The sequence below is a fragment of the Clinocottus analis genome, unplaced genomic scaffold (genome assembly GCF_023055335.1).
Source record: "Clinocottus analis isolate CAN_PGR_092001 unplaced genomic scaffold, fCliAna1.0.p SCAF_35, whole genome shotgun sequence".
NCBI lineage: Eukaryota > Metazoa > Chordata > Actinopteri > Perciformes > Cottidae > Clinocottus > Clinocottus analis.
In genome coordinates, this window is record NW_027176098.1 from 728,963 (window position 1) to 749,457 (window position 20,495).

At 42.6% G+C, this 20,495-nt stretch overlaps 1 protein-coding gene across 1 annotated transcript in view; it reads right to left on the reverse strand.

The window, feature by feature from the left end:
* Positions 1 to 20,495, reverse strand: part of sh2d3cb (SH2 domain containing 3Cb) — a 61,559-nt gene that overhangs the window by 34,031 nt on the left and 7,033 nt on the right. Inside the window, exons 2-6 of the mRNA XM_068596201.1 lie at positions 6,796 to 7,573; positions 3,702 to 3,741; positions 2,507 to 2,635; positions 1,018 to 1,391; positions 241 to 338 (exon numbers count right to left, since the gene is read on the reverse strand). Coding sequence (XP_068452302.1) covers positions 241 to 338; positions 1,018 to 1,391; positions 2,507 to 2,635; positions 3,702 to 3,741; positions 6,796 to 7,573 — 1,419 coding nt within the window. The remainder of the gene's footprint in view (positions 1 to 240; positions 339 to 1,017; positions 1,392 to 2,506; positions 2,636 to 3,701; positions 3,742 to 6,795; positions 7,574 to 20,495) is intronic.

Genomic DNA, 20,495 nt, shown 5'->3' on the forward strand with positions numbered 1-20,495 from the left:
GCCCTTTATAAACCCTTTAACCTCCATCGCCAGTTCAACAACTTGGTCACTAAAGTAAACAAAAGCCTCCTTTGTGAACTGAATGGGAACAAAGGGCACCTTTAGAATTTGAAGTTGACGACTATTGTGTCCTGGAATAATTTAACGGGGATATTTCATGAATGACTAAACTTAAAAACTTTCATAGGTTCATGTACCAGAACAAAGAGGAGAAAGACTTTAGTTTGGTAGTAAACTCACTGTTGTACAGAGTAGAAAGAGAGGATTCTCCAAACGTCAATGGAGGCCGGTGGTCCTGCTCCCTGTTTACATCTGCTTCCCTGTGGAGAGAGGAAGGACTGCATGCAGAGAGAGAGAGAGAGAGAGAGAGAGAGAGAGAGAGAGAGAGAGAGAGAGAGAGAGATATGTTATTACCACTAAGTAAAACTGTATCTCAGTTTGAACTGTTAACTGTCTCGAGCTAATACAATTATATAAAGAGGGAGTTGTGCCTGTGTTTAATGGTGGTGCCGAATTAAGTTTTGTCACAAAAGTTGTGGAAATTTACAACTTTTTAGCGTCTTCTTACACTGCTCACATTGTTGAATCAGTTTGGGGTTATTGTAATCAACACCACATACAGTTACTGTTTAATTACACTATTCTATGCTACTTTTGCATTTAGTTGTTCAGTTTGTTTTTATTTGAGAGCCGACAGTGTATAGACAGAGCGATATGACATCCAACAGAGAGGTCAAATATGCTGTTATATTGTCCAATATACATGGGTTGAAATTGACCGTAACACCATAGATGTTACTACAGTTAATAATATTAACATGGAACAATAAATCAAACAAATGTATTTAAGAGATGTAATACCCCTCAGTAATAGTCAGGTAGCACAACAACCTTTGGATGATAGTTACTTGTTTTTAGTGTATTTTACAGCTGATTTATGACACGGGTCAAAACCGACCTGCTAACACAAGAGATGCTAACAGAAAACTAACACAACATCGTCGATTGAGACCTCACCTCCTCGGACAGACCTCGCCGCTTCGGCCCTCCGGCTCTCGGTGGCTGCCGGCGGTGCAGAACGCCGCCTCCAGGTGGCCGAGAGGCAGCGTTCTGTTCACGGTCCGGTGGATCCGGGCGCCGCTCCACCGGGTCAGAGCCGCCCTGTTCCCGGCGTAGAAGTGGACGAGAGCCGGCAGGGAGTCGAAGGCCTCGCCCTCCTTCAGGCTGTACTGGACCCGAGCGTGGGCCTCTGGGGGTTGGGCCGCCGACCTCTGGATGATGAAGTGAAGCGCCTCCTGTTCCCAGCGGCCCGTGAGGACGAAGTCGCCCTGACTGGACAGAGAGTCTCTCACCAGGAAGTCTCCGTGGTTTACCACCAGACTCTCGGACACCTGCGGGGACATTTGATAAAGCTGAAGTAAGCTCGTGCTGCTGCTAGCTTCCCGTTGAAGCAAGCTAGCGCCGCTGCTAGCTCCCCGCTGCCCAAGTCGGGCGTCGAGTCAGGGCTGGTCCCGCTACCGTCGGTGGTTATCGGGGAACTAGCAGAGAGCTGGTGGAGAGCTAGCTGCAGCACTAGTTGGCTACAGCGGGGAGCTAGCAGACACACCCATCAAAGGTAGTAGCGGCTTGTAACCCGACTTTAACAGTATGGATTCATAATGAAGTCATTGTATAGATCAAATTGGTAACACAATAAATCTCCTCTTAATGTGAGTGAAGTGGTGAAGTTTCATGGTGAAATCTATAAGTTAATGTTTTGACCCTATTCACCATTAGAGTCTTCACAACATGTGTAAGGCAGCTAAACATATCTTTGAAGAGGAACACATTCATAACCTCATTTATATAACTTTACTCTTTCATCCCAATCATGTGAAACATACATTTAAAACAAAAAAATGCAAGAAACGTGAAATTTGAAAAGTGTTGTCCAAGTCTGTGTGTATGTCTTACTTTTACAACAATGTGGGGACCTAAAACTAAACGCTACACTATGAGGACTCGCTTATATATATATATATATATATATATATATATATATATATATATATATATATATATATATATATATATATATATATATATATATTGTGTGTGTGCGTGAGTATGTGTGTATGTATCTTTTACTTTTGCTACAATGTGGGGACCTAAAACTAAACACCACACTATGAGGACTCGCTTCACATTTGGGAACAAAAACTAGGTTATCACAGAATAAAGGTGTTTGAACATATATATATATATATATATATATATATATATATATATATATATATATATATATATATATATATATATATATATATATTGTGTGTGCGTAAGTGTGTGTATGTATCTATTACTTTTACTACAATGTGGGGACCTAAAACTAAACGCCTCACTATGAGGACTCACTTCACATTTGAACATATATATATATATATATATATATATATATATATATATATATATATATATATATATATATATATATAGTATAGTGTGTGTGTGTGTGTGTGAGGCTGACCTCCCAGGGCACCCGTCCGTGGTACCAGGCGTGGCTCTTCAGGTTGCTGCCGCTCAGCTTCAGCTCCTCCTCCAGCTGCTTCCTCAGTTTGTCTGACGGCGGCTCCAACCAGAACTTTTCTTTGGAGAACTTAAAAGGACATCACAGGCACACAATCAGACACAACAACAACAACAACAACAAAAGAAAACAATAACATGACTTTAGACCATTCATGGAGCGTCTCCTGCCCGACACCTCTCTGCTGTTTCTTTCCAAAGCAAATCAAAAAGAAAAAGCGTGTTGAAATGTTCGCCCCCGGAGAACAACAAGCATTGTGGGTGTGTGTGTGTGTGTGTGTGTGTGTTTGTGTGTGTGTGTGTGTGTGTGTGTGTGTGTGTGTGTGTGTGTGCTAACTAGAACACAGAGGTGGGGTTTGTGGTGGGGGCGGACAGCTCGGGCATTCCCACACTGGCACCCGCGCCGCCGCCCCCCCCCCCCCCCCCAATCTCTCCAGCACCCGCCAGACCCTCTGGCGTGGAGTCTTGGCCTCGTCGCCGTGACAACGTCATTGTGCGATGGTCATCGCTCAGTGGTGCTTTTGTCCGACGCGTCTTTACACAAAACACAAGTGAAGATACTGTACAGGGACAGTTTACACTGACGACGGGACCGGGAATGCTTTTGTTTTTGGGACACACACACACACACACACACACACACACACACACACACACACACACACTAGTTAGTGTTAGGACATGTTGTTTTTCTTAACCCGACACCTCCCACCCCTCAATTTGTGACAGAATGGTTTGTCCCACTGGACTGCGAATCAATGGTTTGGCACCGAGAACGCTTCACAACAACACAGGAGTGTGTGTGTGTGAGTGTGTGTGTGTGCCTAAGTGTGAGTGTATGTATGTGTGTGTGTGTGTGTGTCTGTGTGCTTAAGTGTGTGTATGTGTGTCTGAGTGTGTGTGTGTGTGTGTGCCTGCAGGGTGTGTTTGTCTGTGTGTGTGTGTTTTGGAGGCGGGCCTGGAAGCCCTGAATGAATAGCATTTATTTCGTTAGCATTGATTTTATCAGCATTAACATTAAGTTGACTGAAGTTTTTTCTTTTTTTTCCTCGACGAGAAGGAAGAGCGGCGGCGGCGTCAAAAGGAAGCTGCACATTAACAGATAAAGAGCGCTGAGATGGAAAGAGGAAGTTTACCTTCACATATTCTCCACTGCTGTCGCTCAGGTCCCGATGACTGAGAAACAAACAGAGCAGAAGACTTCATCAAGACTTTCACACCTCCACATACTTCTTGACGCTGACGTTTGGTTAAACACATGCTGTGTCCTGCTTTTTATCTGTTTGTCTGTTTTCTGTTGAAATGTTTGGTCTTGTAATCGTCAATCTAGCTTTAACACTCTTATTTTTTATTTTTCCTGACCCCTGTTCAGCCCTTTGTGACCCTTGTCTTTAACAACTTCTATACAAATAAACATAACTTACTTACTTTAGAGCTTTAGAGATGTCTTTATTTGTAATATTGCATATCTTAGAGTGTTCCCAAAATAAACATTTATATGTGGTTGTAAATGTCAAAAAACAATATAAAACATTGGAGCAACTTGAGATCGTAATCTAATTAAACCATAATAAATATTATTTTTTTCATTGCCTATCTGTGACTAAAATACTTTCTAAATACAACTTATTATCATTTATTCTGTGTATTCCAATTATTGTCAATTTGCTTTTAATTTGTACCACATTATGAATTTGTTCCTCTGAAATATTTAAGATAAATATCCGATCAGTCCGGTTGAGTCTGACCTTCATCTCAATGTTTCTGTCGTCATCATCAGAGATTTAAAGAAAATGTTGGCACACGGTTTCCAAAAGGAGGGTTTGAATATTCATGTTGTCTCAACAACAATAGCTTAAGTAAATAAAAAACATTTTAGTCTAAATCAGCGTCTGAAAACATTCAGAACTTGACAGCGTTTGATCCTCGAGGCAAAAGACTCGTTTGGGCTTCGACAGAGAAGTACTGTGACAGCAGTACTCCTGGTAGTAGCCGTGGTATAAGTACTAAAGTAAAGTCTGTCTGTCTGCCCGGCAACAAGCGTCTCCGAGGAGCACGAGCAACGTTTATGCTGCTGATCGAAAACCTTTACAGAACGATTTTCAGCCACGAAGCAAAAGCAAAAGGTCTTTTCTCCCACGATGTCCCTCACCAGCTGGCGTCTCGCCAGGCCTGCAGCATTGTGGGAAAAAGATGTAGAAACAATAACAACAACAAAGAGCGTGGTTTCCCCCTGCAGCAGTCCGTAGAGGTGGAACTCTTTCTGGGGGTCGCTCTGCTCAACGTGCTGCAACTTTCCACGAGTAACGTCAAGGGAGCTGACCTTTTGTTCCACAAACACACACTCCAAAACACACACACACACACACACACACACACACACACACACACTATATATATGTTTAAACTCCTTTTACTATGTGAAAACCTAGTTTTTCTTCCCAAATGTGAAGTAAGTCCTCATAGAGGGACACTTGGCTGTAGGTCCCCACTATGTCGCACAATTAACACACACACACACACACACACACACACACACACACACACACACACACACACAAAAGCGTGAGAAACTTCCCGACTGCTTTCACAAACCTCGGTTTCATAGTTGCTGCTTTAAGGAGTTCATCATGTGACATCAAACAAAATGTTTGTTAAAATGTTTCCTTATGAGAGTAAATGCTGGTTTTAAAATGTCATTTTATTTCAATTTGTTTTAACACTGATTACGAAAATAATGATTTATCAGCGGACTCTCTAACCAGGCAGCCAAAGAGGAAGAAGTAGAAGAAGTAATAAAAGTAGAAGAAGTAATAAAAGTAGAAGAAGTAATAATAGTAGAAGAAGAAGAAGAAGAAGAAGAAGAAGAAGAAGAAGAAGAAGAAGAAGAAGAAGAAGGTTACATTGTTACGTTGTTACATGACATTGTGTTTTATGTTTCCAGGGTTACATTGTCACGTCGTTACGTTGTGTTACATTGTTGTGTTACATTGTTGTGTTACATTGTTACGTTTCCTTCATGTTGTGTTGTATTCTTTAAAGTTCTGCAACATCCGATACGTCCGTAAACGCGTCACATGAATATGTGCATGAATGTGTTTTATGAAGAAGGCTATCGATGTGCAAGATGGTACTGGATAATGTCTGGTGTCACGTATCAAACACTCAGGTCAAAAGCCTCCTCGCTCAAGAGGTTCACATCCCTCCATCCTGAGCGCCTCCATACGACACAGACCAGTACGGACCAGTCCTCCCACTGGCTTCAAAGTAAGGTTTTACTGGTCTGGACCGCTTCGTGTTTTTATGGCATCGAATGAACCAGAAACACACGTTCTGCTCTGAAGCATCCCATAATGCACCAGCAGGACGCTGCTAAAGCTCCTTTATGTCATGAGCCGGTACTATGAGGAGTACAAGTACTTACTATGAGGAGTACAAGTACTTTACTATGAGGAGTACAAGTACTTACTATGAGGAGTACAAGTATTTACTATGAGGAGTACAAGTACTTACTATGAGGAGTACAAGTACTTACTATGAGGAGTACAAGTATTTACTATGAGGAGTACAAGTACTTACTATGAGGAGTACAAGTATTTACTATGAGGAGTACAAGTATTTACTATGAGGAGTACAAGTACTTACTATGAGGAGTACAAGTACTTACTATGAGGAGTACAAGTATTTACTATGAGGAGTACAAGTATTTACGATGAGGAGTACAAGTACTTTACTATGAGGAGTACAAATACTTTACGATGAGGAGTACAAGTATTTATTATGAGGAGTACAAATACTTTACTATGAGGAGTACAGAGTAGTTTACTAGTTGGAGTACTTAGTAGTTTAGGAGTAGTATTATCAGGCATTATGTACTCTAGGATATTCTTCATAATGACTTTTTCTTGTAATGTTAAAATAACATGAAACTTATAACTCTAATAACATCAATGATGATAAAATATCATTTAATTTAATTTAATCATTTAATTTAATTCATGTGTTTAATAAAGTTCACGACAGTAACATTTTTAAGTTTAAAGTTTTTTCGTTTGTATATATGTATTATGCTATTTTTAAAGTTTAATTGTGACATTTTATTTGTTGTTTTTAGGTAAATTTCCTGTCTTTAAAAAGAAAACAAAAGTTTTTCTCTCTCATCCTGCTGAGTATCAGGATGCTGACGTTCTTCCAGCGCCAACGTACAAAAACCTAAATCTGCTCCCTCACCTGTCGACGCGCTCCACTTCCTGCGGGTCGCTCTCTCTCTCCGGCGCTTCCTGCGTTTGGCGGCGAGCGGCTTCGGCGATCGGGTCCATCGGCACGTAGACGTCCTGCGGGGGCGCCGCCTTCGGGCCGCCGCCCGTCATGCCGGGAGCCCCGACGCTCCTCTGGAAGGGAACCGCCGCGGGGCCACCGGGGCCACCGGGGCGCCGGCCCCGAGACGAAGAGGTCAAAGGTGAGGAGATCGGAGACGGGGTGGAGGGCAGCGGCTGGGCCGGTGAGGGACCGGGACCAGGACCAAGAGCAGGACTAGGACCAGGACCACCACCAGGACCAGGACCAGGACTAGAACCAGGACTAAGACCAGGACGAGGCAGAGTCTGGTCCAGACTGGTCACACTGAGGCTGGACAGGGCACTGAGCAGAGGGGAGTCTCGGACATGCTCCCCTGCCTTCCTCTGGCTCTGCCCCTCCTCCTCCTTCTCTTCCTCCTCCTCTTTCTTCTTCTTCTTCTTCTTCTTCAGCCTGCAGCTCTTCTTCTGCGAGCGGCTGCGTGGCACGGTGCCCACGTGCGTGTGCATCTGGTTGGAGCGGGCGTAGCCGGGCCCGGGCAGGCGGCCGGCCTCCATGTCGTCCGCCGGTCGTTCCCGCCCTGCTGCCACCGCGCCGCCGCCGCCGCTGCCGAGGCTGCCGTCACGCTGCCGGAGAGCCGCCGCATCGACGGCGGTCTTCTCTGGCGGGCGGCGGGAGGACAGATTGGTGAGGCTGCCGAACCATTTGAAACCTGCAGAGCAGAAGGACGTCAACGAGGGGCCACGGATTCAAACCAGCGACTCGGCCGTGGACGTGTTGCAGCTTGGTGAACAAGTTGTCTCGCTACAAATTAAAGAGAGCAACGCAACAGCGCAATGCAACAATGTAACGATACAATGTAACGCAACAATGTAACGCAACAATGTAACGATACAATGTAACGATACAATGTAGCGCCGCGACATGTTGCTTATCGGCTGTGACATCATCACACTGATCACTCTGACATCACTCTGACGTCGTCCGTTTTGAAGAGCAACGTGAGATCTTTGCGTCTCTCGTGGGACGAGCAGCTGCAAACATTTTATTTGAACTTTCTCCTGTGGACCGGTTCCCCCGAAAAGCCCCAGACGGATGTCTGTTATCTCTCAACATGAAGTAATGACGGCGAGGAGGCGGGCGGAGGATGTGACGGCCCTCATTGAAGCGTTCAGAGTGAAACTGTGAGAAGGAAAGTTTGAAAATCACATTATTTCTACAACAAAACCCAGAACCAGAACTCCATCTTGAAGTTACTTCACTTCCTTTTGAGTTGTTGTGTTCATTGTGTAACGTGTCGCTGACACAACGTGAGTGACTTCTTCTTGCACCCGTGAGTGAATCAGCGGGGCGGAGGCCATGTTTTAGATGCTTACGTTTGTATCTACGGTGGCTCAGAGAGGACAAAACAGAGAAAAATCAAATCTGTTGTGGACAATAAATTCAGACTTTTTGTGTAAAGAATCCAGCCGACGAGCCTCAAATAAGATTATTTCACTTTCGGTGCAAGGCTAACAGTTTCCCCCCGCTTCTAGTCTTTGTGCTAAGCTAGGCTAAACTCAAACTGGGATCTGTCAAAATCCTCCTAAAAAACATTTGTTTTGTTTCGCTTTAAGGAAAACGTTCAGTTAGAGACGTCGCAGAGTGTTTTCATAACAGATCACAGATGCGTCTGATAAAAACTCAAAGAACACAGCGATTTTGTTTGGAGCCTCCAGATGCATCATGGGTAAAATAGAGCTTTTTAAAGAAGTGAACAAGGACGAAGTCAAGCGGCGGAAGAAGAGCAGCACAGGAGACCCGTTGTCGCTGAGCGAGCACAAAGACACGACGACAAAGAGCAACACACACACACACACACACACACGCACACACACACACACACACACACACACACACACACACACAGTGTCTTTTATAAGATTACACAAACTAACTTGCGAACTGACTCATAAACATCATCGTCTTTGAGATGGAAAGTAACAAAGTACATTTACTTAAATACTGTATTTAAGTATTAATGTACTTGTAAATATCATATATATATATATATATATATTTAATATCTATATATATTTTTTTTATATACTATATTTAGTAATATAACAATGTAAAAAAAATATTATTATATTTTTAAAAAGGTATAAAAGAACATTGATATTTTGACATAAATATATTATATCATCTTATTATATATTATATTTATTGGTATTACTGTTAATTTCACTTCTAAAGTTATCAAGTTGTTTTACATTAAAGTACTTTACAATGTAATAAAGTAGTTTTACATTAGTGTGCTAGTACTTTTACTTTAATAGTTAATTTATTTAAAATATGACTAAAGTAAAAAATAACAGTTCTTTAATGTAACAAAAACTTGATGAAGAGTACTTTCATTTAAAAAACTCAAGTTTTTGTACTGTACCTTCTGTTATTTGCATGAATATAATCATGTAATAATAATATAATCATGTAGTACTTTCCCTGTGAGACATGAGGACCATAAACACACATATTATATATTTATATGACTTATGAATCATAACTTAGTGGATTAAACCACAAAGTGAAATACAACTCACTGAGTTTCCGCGTGTTCATGGTTCAGATGTCGACTTCCTGATGAGCTCGCTCGCTTCTGCAGCAACAAGACGAGCGCCGACACTTCCTGTTTCATGAGGTCACTTCCTGTTTCACGAGGTCTTGATGCAACCGGGTCTCTGCGGGAGATGCTGGACCAAAATATACTTTTACCTGGTCCTTTATAGTCTCAGTGTAGTCCTGGTCCGCTGTAGTCTCAGTGTAGTCCTGGTCCTCTGTAGTCTCAGTGTAGTCCTGGTCCTCTGTAGTCTCAGTGTAGTCCTGGTCCTCTATAGTCTCAGTGTAGTCCTGGTCCTCTGTAGTCTCAGTGTAGTCCTGGTCCTCTGTAGTCTCAGTGTAGTCCTGGTCCTCTGTAGTCTCAGTGTAGTCCTGGTCCTCTGTAGTCTCAGTGTAGTCCTGGTCCTCTCTAGTCTCAGTGTAGTCCTGGTCCTCTGTAGTCTCAGTGTAGTCCTGGTCCTCTGTAGTCTCAGTGTAGTCCTGGTCCTCTGTAGTCCCAGTAGTCCTGGTCCTCTATAGTCTCAGTGTAGTCCTGGTCCTGAACCAGTCTCAGTGTAGTCCTGGTCCTCTGTAGTCTCAGTGTAGTCCTGGTCCTCTATAGTCTCAGTGTAGTCCTGGTCCTCTATAGTCTCAGTGTAGTCCTGGTCCTCTATAGTCTCAGTGTAGTCCTGGTCCTCTGTAGTCTCAGTGTGTCCTGGTCCTCTGTAGTCTCAGTGTAGTCCTGGTGTTCAGAGACACTACCGCTTTCGTCCACAGGGGGCGGCAGGAACAAGATTGAATAAAAGAGATTTTCAGTAAAATAAAAACGAGGTCACAAAAGGAAACATTCTGCTGTTAAGTCTCTAAATCTGATATCAGATTCTACTTTATTAATATTATATTATTGACATCTTATTATTCAAGATGTCCGCCGGTTATGTAATTCATCTCGTTGACACAAAACGTTTTGAAACGCTAAAACTTTCTTGTCGTTTTTTAGAAGATAAGCGTTTCAGGGAGTTCTCTTGAAGGTTATCTCGTGATCCTGAAACTGATCTGAAAACAGGAAACGGGAGGTTTTCATCTCATAAAAAACACAAAAATAAACGTACTTACACATGACTCATTGATTTATCAGCGATGACGTCATCACAGATTAAGCATGAAGACTAAGGAGTTGTGAGACTATTTAAACATTAAGCGTGTTTTAAAAAACTGAAACTGAATCAGTCCGCGAGACGAAATGAAGATTTAAATATTTAAGTATTTATAGCAAAAGGATGGAATAAAGGGAGCGTCAATAAAATACACACAAGAACAATTTCACTTCCTGTTTCAGTTCCTAAAACCCTCGGGTGGAGCTCAACGTGTCGGTTAAAAAAAGACAGAAAGTGACTGAACAGGATAGAGTGAATTTTAATTGAATTTATTTGAAAAAAATGTAATTTAATTTAATTATGTATATAGATATGAATCACTTGTTGACTGATTATTGGTTTTGTCCACTAGGTGGCAGCAGACATCCTGATGAACTAGAAAGAGAGAGAGAGAGAGAGAGAGAGAGAGAGAGAGAGAGAGAGAGAGAGAGAGAGAGATTGTATCTCCATAAGTTTGTGGTATTTCTTCTTTTACTTTATTGAATTATTTGTTTGTAAACTGCTAAATCTGATTACTGCAGTCACTGACGAAAGTACTGCAGTACATGTTCAACATGTGTGTACTTTACTTCAAAGCTTAGAAAGATAAAATACATGTATTATTCATTTGCTTTATTTAGCTCACAGATAATGTGGAACGATGCATTTAAGTTAATTTAGTCATAAAGCAGAGGATGCTTTAGGGGCGGGGCTACAAGGTGATTGACAGGTCGACACCAGCGAATTATACGGCGTCTCTACGTCACGCCTCCTCAGTCCTAATGTGGTCACTTCCTGTTCACCGGTTGCAAAAAAAAGAGCAAGATGGCGACGGCCCGACTGCTGTAAAGCATCAGAGCCAACAGGCGACGTCACGATGACGCAGAAACCAAACGGATCCCTGAAACCACTGAATAAAAACAAGAGGAAACACGACGTCCTCGAAGTCGCTCTACCTCAAATAAACACGGAGAAGAAGTCGCATCTGCTTTAGCAAATTAAAACCAACGGCGCCATCTGGCCACCGAGCTGCTAACACGCTAATTCATGTCTTCTTCTTCTTCTTCTTCTTCTTCTTCTTCTTCTTCTTCTTCTTCTTCTTCTCCAAAAGTGCTGCCGTAGCACGATGAGTGTGAATGCTAGCTCCCCCTGATGGGCGAGTGGCTCCTCCCACCGGCGTGTGAATGGGTGAATGATGACACGTGCAGTAAAAGAGTGACTGTACAAGTACAGGACCATTTCTCTTTATTCCAGTATCATGTAACGTCAGCCCTCGAAGCGTTAATGAGCGTCACGCGTTCAAGCCGCTGGCCTCCTTTCCTCTTCCTTTCTTCCTCTTTATTTATTTTGTTACCGCGTGCTCTGAAATATTGATGAGCCTCCCTTGTTTGCTGTCGCTGTCTCAGATATTCGCCTCTGACTGATGAGCGCTGCGTTACGGTGGAGACTATTTACTGGGAACAGAAAGCTGCAGTGCAGGCCGCTGTTTTAAACCCCTCCTCTTCCTCCTCCATCCTCTTCCTCCTCCATCCTGCCTCCTGAACAGTTTCTCTTCCTTCTCCGTGCTGCTAATTTCATCCCCTTCTCCGTCTCGGCGGCTGTGATTCATCCGCCAGCTCTCGAGGGCTTCTGGGTAATTCCCAGGTGATGCTACCTGTCTTAACTACCGCCCCAAATAGAAAGTCTTATCAGCCAGAAGTAGGCTTCAGAGTCCTCGGGCTCGACGCATCCACTCGTCACCGAGAGCTTTCTCTCTGGAAACGCACCGTACGTCTCGATTACCGCGACGCCAACGAGCAAACGCTGCAGACGACTGAGCGTCCATCACTGTGAGGGATCCACCAGGATGTGTGCCGCCGGGAAGAAACGTTTGGTTTTCATTCCCAAAGGAAGTCTCTCTCTCATCTATATATATATATATATATATATATATATATATATATATATATATATATATATATATATATATATATATATATATATATATATTATTAGGTTATTGTATTTCATCTTTTGAGGGTAACATGAGTGATGAATCAACCATCACTCATAATCTAATACCAGCGACTCAAAAAACATAAATGTTAAAAGTCAGAAGCTTCGTCCTCTTTTCGCCATGATATTTTCATTTCTTGGTGATTTCTTTTCCTTTTGTAAAGCTACAATAATTGTGTACGTTGGGATGTATAATCTTACTATACATTACAAAGACGCTGCAGAACCGCAGTTACCTGTTATGTTTCGTCTCAAAACCCATGAAGATTAGCGGCCGCTAAGGCGTGAGCTAACGGGGATCCAGTAAATAAACTAAACTGCTGTTCTGGTTTTTGTGTTTTTTTCGTGTGTTTTTCCGCCCCCTGGTGGCCGTATTGCGCCCCGTGTCCTTCCTCTCGGGCCGAGCTGCCTCGGTCTCCTCCATCTGTCTCCTGTCCGCCGTCTCGGCGAAGGCGGCGGATGGAAGACGGACGCGAGCGGCGGCGAGCTTCAGCTCTTCATTAAAAACGAGTAAAGCTTCGGCGACACTTTGATGATGAACGAGGGAACGACGTGCATTGATGAATCGATCGGGCATTTTTGAAACAGTAAGCTGAAGAGTGTGTGTGTGTGTGTGTGTGTGTTCTTGTACTTCTATCGTTGTGGGGACCAGAGGTGGGTTTGTTCGTTGACCTTTGACAACATTGAGGACACTGAGGACTTGAAATGAAAAACATTTCAGAAACTTCTTTGGAAAGTGGAAAAGGAAGGACGTCTTTATTTATTTTTTTACAGAAAAACAGAATGATGAGATTTTCGGACGGAGAAAAGGATTTTGTTGAAATGCATGGCAACTTTATTTAAATGAGGTAATATCAAGCACACACACACACACACATACAGACACACACACACACAGTTTTCTAAAGGCCTTCGCACACCGAGGCCGTGACGGATGGACGACACAAAGATGAAGGTCAGACTCGGCGTACGGGGAATATGTGTGTGTCCTCCGTCACGGTCCTCACAAGGATAGAAGCACACATCCGTGTGTGTCCAGACATGTGTGGGTGTTTGTTTGTGTCCACGTTTTCTCTTTGTGCGCACACTGCAAACACATAACAAGGTGCATGCTTCTGCACATATTTCTCCCCGTTTGTTTGTTTGTTTTCGGTGTGTGTGTGTGTGTGTGTGTGTGTGTGTGTGCGTGTGTGTGTGTGTGTGTGTGTGACTGCGGATTATTCCGACCTTGGACGCTGACCGTCAAGCTGCTGGAGACGGCTCATCAAATATTTACGGCTGCATCTCGTCCGCGCGGTGTTTCTTTCCTCCAGCTGCATGACAGGAACTCATGAGCGCCGTTTACACGACATCCCATAATGAGCCGCCACACACACTTCATCCGGGTTAAGACTTTCAACTTGAGGCCAACTTTTGGTGTGAAAATTAAAAAAAACAGAGATGTTTTTATCAATGAAATGTACGGGAAAAAAAACATGATGATGGCAGTCGATGATAACACACTTATTTATCAATAAATATGTCAAAAAATGTCTTTTTGGCTAAATTATTCTGCTCCTTTTTTCAGGAGGAATGTAACTTTGAATATCTGGCGAGTATTAGTCATTATTATATGTCATAAAGGCTTAAAACAGTGTGTAAAAAAGTAAAGAAACCTCTTTAAATTTTCATCATATTTCTCTTCTAAACGATTGAAAAGGTGGCTGAACTCTCAGAAACTTTATTATTATTATTATTTACAAAGAAAACACAGTGAAAAGTCTCTCCGCTGCTCGCTGCAAAAGTAGGATTGTTCTCATTTATTTGATATTATTTTCCTGATTCTCGGTACGTTTCATCGCCCTGTGGTCAGAAATGCTTTTTCAAAGCTCAGCACAATGTCAGGATTATAAATATTAAAATATATCGAATCCAACACTGTTCCATGAATGTTTCATTCTTGTTTTACAACACAAGTTGTTTAAATTATACACTGCGTCTTTCTGAGAGCGTTGCAGCAAAGATCCTTAACAGCTCGTGTGATTAATACAAACGGCCCGGCGCTGTTTGTGTTTGTCAAACTGCAGCGTTCGGTTATTCATCACCTGCTGATTTTACCAACTTTGCAATAAAATTATGCCGGAGAACTCATCCTCGATATGTTTAGAAGGAAAAATAAACATCCGTCGTCCCGAAGGAGTAAAAAAATGGATGGTAATTGTACAAAAGGTGAAGTTTTGCTGGTATTCTGGCTTCTTCTTCTTTACTCCCAGTGCGCTGTGGTCGTACTGGGCGTCTCCCAGTGCGTCCACGCTGCACCTTCACCGGGTGATTAAAGTGTGAAAAACAACTCGAGTGTGTTCCTCTGCCATCGGCTCGACTCCCACGCAGCCGGTCTGCTCGTGTGTTTACGTCCCGACGTCCCGACGTCGCCGTCTCAGGCGGATCAGAGTCTGAGTTTGACGATGAAAAGCCGCTCCGCCGACGGTTTGAGATGTTTTTTAAACCCAAAACAAACCGAGAGGATGAAGGAGACGCTGACGAGTCCAGGTTGGTCCGGACAGACGGCTTTACTTCAGACATTCATGGTCCCCAGAGGACGAGCACGTAGTGTGAGCCCATTCTGACCATGTTTAACATGCTAATAACAAAACACTGGCTAACACTAGCATGCTAATGCTGCTAAAACAAACTTCACTCCTGTCCAACCACGTTTCGTGTTTTTGCGACACTTTCCGTGATTGTATTATCATTAGGTTACGCTAACTAATGTTAGCATGGAATATGATCACAGAAAGTCATGTTAGCATGCTAATGTTAGCATTTAATTTGATCATGGAGCGACGCAATGAAAGCAAACTTTGCTAAAAATGTATAAATCTATTTTTATGTATTCAGAGCATATTTTCTGCACACAGGAAGTTCCCTCAAACCCTCAAACAAATAGGGCTTTTTTTCTGTGCTACACTTCCTTTCAGACTTTCACAATAAAAGCGTCGGAAATTACACTGTTTATCAGACTGCAATTTTACAGGCGAGTTTTTCTGGTTATATATGTATATTTATAACCCTTTTATATATATATATATATATATATATATATATATATATATATATATATATATATATATGTATATATACTGTAAATACAATGGCACGTAATGCGTCTTTAGGGGAATGGTGTTTGATCTCAGCTCGCAGGGATCTGACCTCCTCTGATCCCTCACCGGCTTCCCACCGGCTCACAAAGACAATTGGACAGAATCGTCCGTTGGAAAGCGCATCGAAAGCTGCAAACAGCGGCGCCAGAACCCGAGACAAAGAGACGCTTCTATTCTCCAATATTCAGGGATGAATGCTGGTATGTTCATGTTCCCCCCATCACCTATTGTCTTCTTCCATTGGTGCAGCTTTATCGAGCTCTGAAATGGAGAACGAATGCACACATCTGCAACATCACCATCATGGCACCGCTGCTTTCATTCTGCACAACGTACAGTGAACGCAGCGCCGCTCACAGTCACACAGTCACACAGTGTTACAGCGCAGCCGGAGGCCTGCAGGCTGTGTTCCCTCTGCAGGATCCTCACAGCGACCACCGGCTCCTTGATTCACTTCACCGCTGTTTTCTCTCTCCGTCCTGATCCCTTGATTGTGATTCAGCGGCGGAGGTGAAGGACGGGTGGAGGCGCCGAACAGCAACAGAGGAAGAGCCTCCCTCGAGGGGAAGGAGTGATTAACAGCGAGGGTGAAGGTGACTCCTGCTACAAGGAGGCAGAAACATCAGAGCGGCGAGGGGGAAGTGTGAACGTGTGAAAGGGAAAGGAAGGCAAATGATGGAGTGTAGATGTTTTATATATATATATATATATATATATATATATATATATATATATATATATATATATATATATATATATATATATATATATATAGAACATCGGTTTGGTAAAATATTTCAACCCTCCTCAGAGGATTCATCCTGTCATCTTCGGTTTTTAAGCATTAATGTTTTATTGCATGGAATTAAATATTGTCAAATGATGCGTAACTGACGAATGCAACACGTCCTCCTCGTTAAAATGTACATGTATTAGCAGATACTGGCAGTGAAGTTCATTTGCCTAATTGGGGGCACGACCGTCGATCAATCACAGCGTACGGCAAAGAATGATGAGCAGAGACACGAGAGTCATTTAAGAGTTTTAATACAATTTATTTTGTTGGCATGGATGGATTACTGAATGGGACAGAGGCAGCACAAAACTCAACAACTCAAAATGAACACACATAGATAGAATATTACGACAAAGACACTCTCAACAACTACAAAGAGACTCAAAAGACAACAAAGAGACACAAAATAACCACAAAGAGACTCACATTTACTTCAAAGACACTCAAAACGACCACAAAGAGATTTAAAACACGCAATGCCACAAAGCAACTACAAAGAGACACAAAATAACTACAAACAGACAAAAAATAATGACACGGAGACTCACACTTACTTCAAAGACACTCAAAACTACAAAGAAACGATCATAAAGACACAACAGAACTACAAAGACACAAAACGACCACAAATAAATGCAATTACTGCAAAGACACCCTCAACATCTTGAAAGAGACTACACAGAGACTCACAATTGCGTCAAAGACACTGAAAACTACCACAAAAACGATCATAAAACGCCACAAAGCAACTACAAAAACGCAACGACTCCGAAAAGACACAAAATAACTACACAAAGACTCACAATTACGTCAAAGACACTCAAAACTAAGTAAAGAAAACACGACAAAGAGACTTGAAATGACCCCAAAATTCCAAAAAGCAACAATAAAAAACGACAGAATAACTACAAAGAGACACAAAACGACCACAAAAAACAAGATTGCTACAAAGACACTCACAACTACTTCAAAGAGATTCGAAACTACCTTAAAAAGACAAAAAAACAACCATAAAAACACTGCAAAAAAAAAAAGACTATGAAATGCTACAAAACACGACAAAGAGACACAAAATAACGACAGGAAGATGAAAACACGACTTTCAGGTTGTCTCAACCGATGCGTTCATGTGTGTAGCATTAAGCTATCGCGCTACGTCGTGCACGGCTAACGTCCTCGTTCTTGAGGACTTCCTGCCGCGGCTTCATGCGACGCGTTCACAGTGAATCAGGACAAAAGCGCCGCCGCGTTCGTCACTTTCACTTCTGCAGGAATCGTCTCCGGCGAAGTCGAAGGTGGGAAATAATTACCTGGAAGCGACGATTCAGAAAAAGTAAACGGTGAGTGAGAGAGCAAATGAAAAGCTGAGTCTCCCGGGGCTTCACAGAGCGGTAAAGACGCTCTGCAGTCATCACATGAAAGCAAAAATAAAAAAAGAAAAGGTCTAATTTGCATGTGAATGATGAGGATTATGATCCATTAACGGTGTCTTCCGCTCATGAACCCGGTCGTCGTCTGCAGCTCCACGTCGTACAAACGGCTCCTTTACGGGTTCAATGAAGACGCCGTCTCTCCGATGGAGTCGGTCCACGGCCGGCTTCACCGGATCAGCCGCGAGAGGCCGGCGGGTTATTGAGGCTTGAATCGGACGCGTGTCTCCGATACAGCGACAAAATGAACGCCGTCAGCAGAAGAAGGACGACGCGGAGCTCGTGGCGCTGCAGGACGGGGAGAACAATCAGAGAGCGTGAGACGGAAAAGTCCACATTGATTTATTTGGAACAAGTAACTTTTGTTACGACTTTCCTGGTTATTTAAAAGTATTTCACGATCTTTTCTAAGTGTTTCACGATCATTTCTTAAATCTATCTTTCCGTGAGTATTTTATGATCTTTTCCTAAACCTAACGACCTATTTCACGATCTTTTCTAAATGTTTCACGATCATTTCTTAGACCTAACTATATTTTCCGATCTTTTCATAACCCCAAGTGTTTTACGATCTTTTCCTGAACCTATTCACATTTCACGATGTTTTCCTAAATGTAACTAAGTATTAAACAATCTTTTTTGTATTTCACGATCTCTGCCGAAGCCAAACTAAGTATTTTACGATCTTTTCCTTAATCTTACTAAGTATTTCACAATGTTTTTTTTGTATTTTTTGATCTTTTCTTGAACCTATCTACGTATTTAGTAGTAGTAGGAGTAGTCGTAGTAGAAGTAGCAGTAGCAGTAGTAGTAGTAGCAGTAGTAGTAGTAGTAGTAGTAGTAGTAGTAGTAGTAGTAGTAGTAGTAGTAGCAGTAGTAGTAGCAGTAGTAGTAGTAGTAGTAGTAGTAGTAGTAGTAGCAGTAGTAGTAGTAGTAGTAGTAGTAGTAGTAGTAGTAGTAGTAGTAGCAGTAGTAGCAGTAGTAGTAGTCGTAGTAGCAAATAGGGTTAGTAGTAGAGTCAGTAGTACTTTACTCTTTCCTACATATATTCTGAGGGTTTGTTCACATCAAGAGCCTCATTTATACTGCAATCATGAATAAAAACAGTATTGTTTGTCTGGCTGTTGACAGCGTTTTCTTATTTATGAAGTGATACAAAGAGATGATAAATAATAATAATAAACTCACTTTGTTTGGTCCTCGTTGCAGCACGTTGAATAAAAGAAGCCACAAACACATGCACAGTTTTAATGTACGAACAGATTATCAGTCGCTTATCTCTCCCACGGATGATAATTAAGGCGCGCGGCTAATCGCCACCTGCAGCATTAACATCAATAAAATAAGTAAACGACTGAATTAATTTGCTGTAAACGAAGAAGACCTTCACTGACAACACCGTCGCCCTGTGGGCACGGATTAGATGATCTAATTCACAAACCAGGAGGAACTTTACCACAGAGAAACTTTTATAATGATCATTTTTGTTGAATATTACGGTTTGATTGAGGACGGAGAGGACGGCCTGTAATCAGCCTCCAGCAGGAGGAGTCGAACCAAACGGCGGGACGTGATTAATGTCCTGAAAAACACCCCGGAAATCTGATTAAAGAGGCAAAAATATCTCATTTACTACCAAGACTCAAGCTCGCAACGGACTAAAGTCTGCAATTAAAGCACTTCTTCTTCTTCTTCATAGACTTCTATACAACCAGAGGAGTCGCCCCCTCGTGGTCAGGAGAGAGAATGCAGCTTCAACACATGAAGCATAGACTTCTATACAACCAGAGGAGTCGCCCCCTGGTGGTCAGGAGAGAGAATGCAGCTTCAACACATGAAGCATAGACTTCTGTACAACCAGAGGAGTCGCCCCCTGGTGGTCAGGAGAGAGAATGCAGCTTTAACACATGAAGCATAGACGATCCAAATGAATACTACGTTACGATTGGCCAGTCTGCAATCGGAGGTGGGCGGGGCTTAGCGTAGGGACATTTTGCAGCCACAGTTAGTTTTTTCTTCCACACCTCAGGATCGTAATAAGTGTGAAACCATGCCAGAGAGGCAGAGTGTGAAAACCAAAGAATAAAAAAACAGTGTGTGTGTGTGTGTGTGTGTGTGTGTGTGTGTGTGTGTGTGTGTGTGTGTGTGTGTGTGTGTGTGTGTTTGTGTGTATGAAAACAGGCTGGAGAGCTGCTGCAGAGAGGCAGCCTCTCTATCTCACTCTCCAGTCCCACCTGCTGCTAAGTGACGCAGACAGAGCACACACACACACACACACACACACACACACACACACACACACACACACATACACACACACCCTTGTAACCCAGCACTTTGCTGATGCAGCTGAACAACAAGCCGATGTGTGTCTTCATCTGAAATGTATGTGTGTGTGTTTGTGTGTCTGCGTTTGTGTGTGTGTGTGTGTGTCTGCGTGTGTGCGTGTGTGTGTGTGCGTGTGTGTGTGTGTGTGTGTGTGTGTGTGTGTGTGTGTGTGCCAGTTTGTCTGTCAGAAAAAACGGTTTCTTTTCTTTAAGCCAGGAAAAGAAAAGCGTGA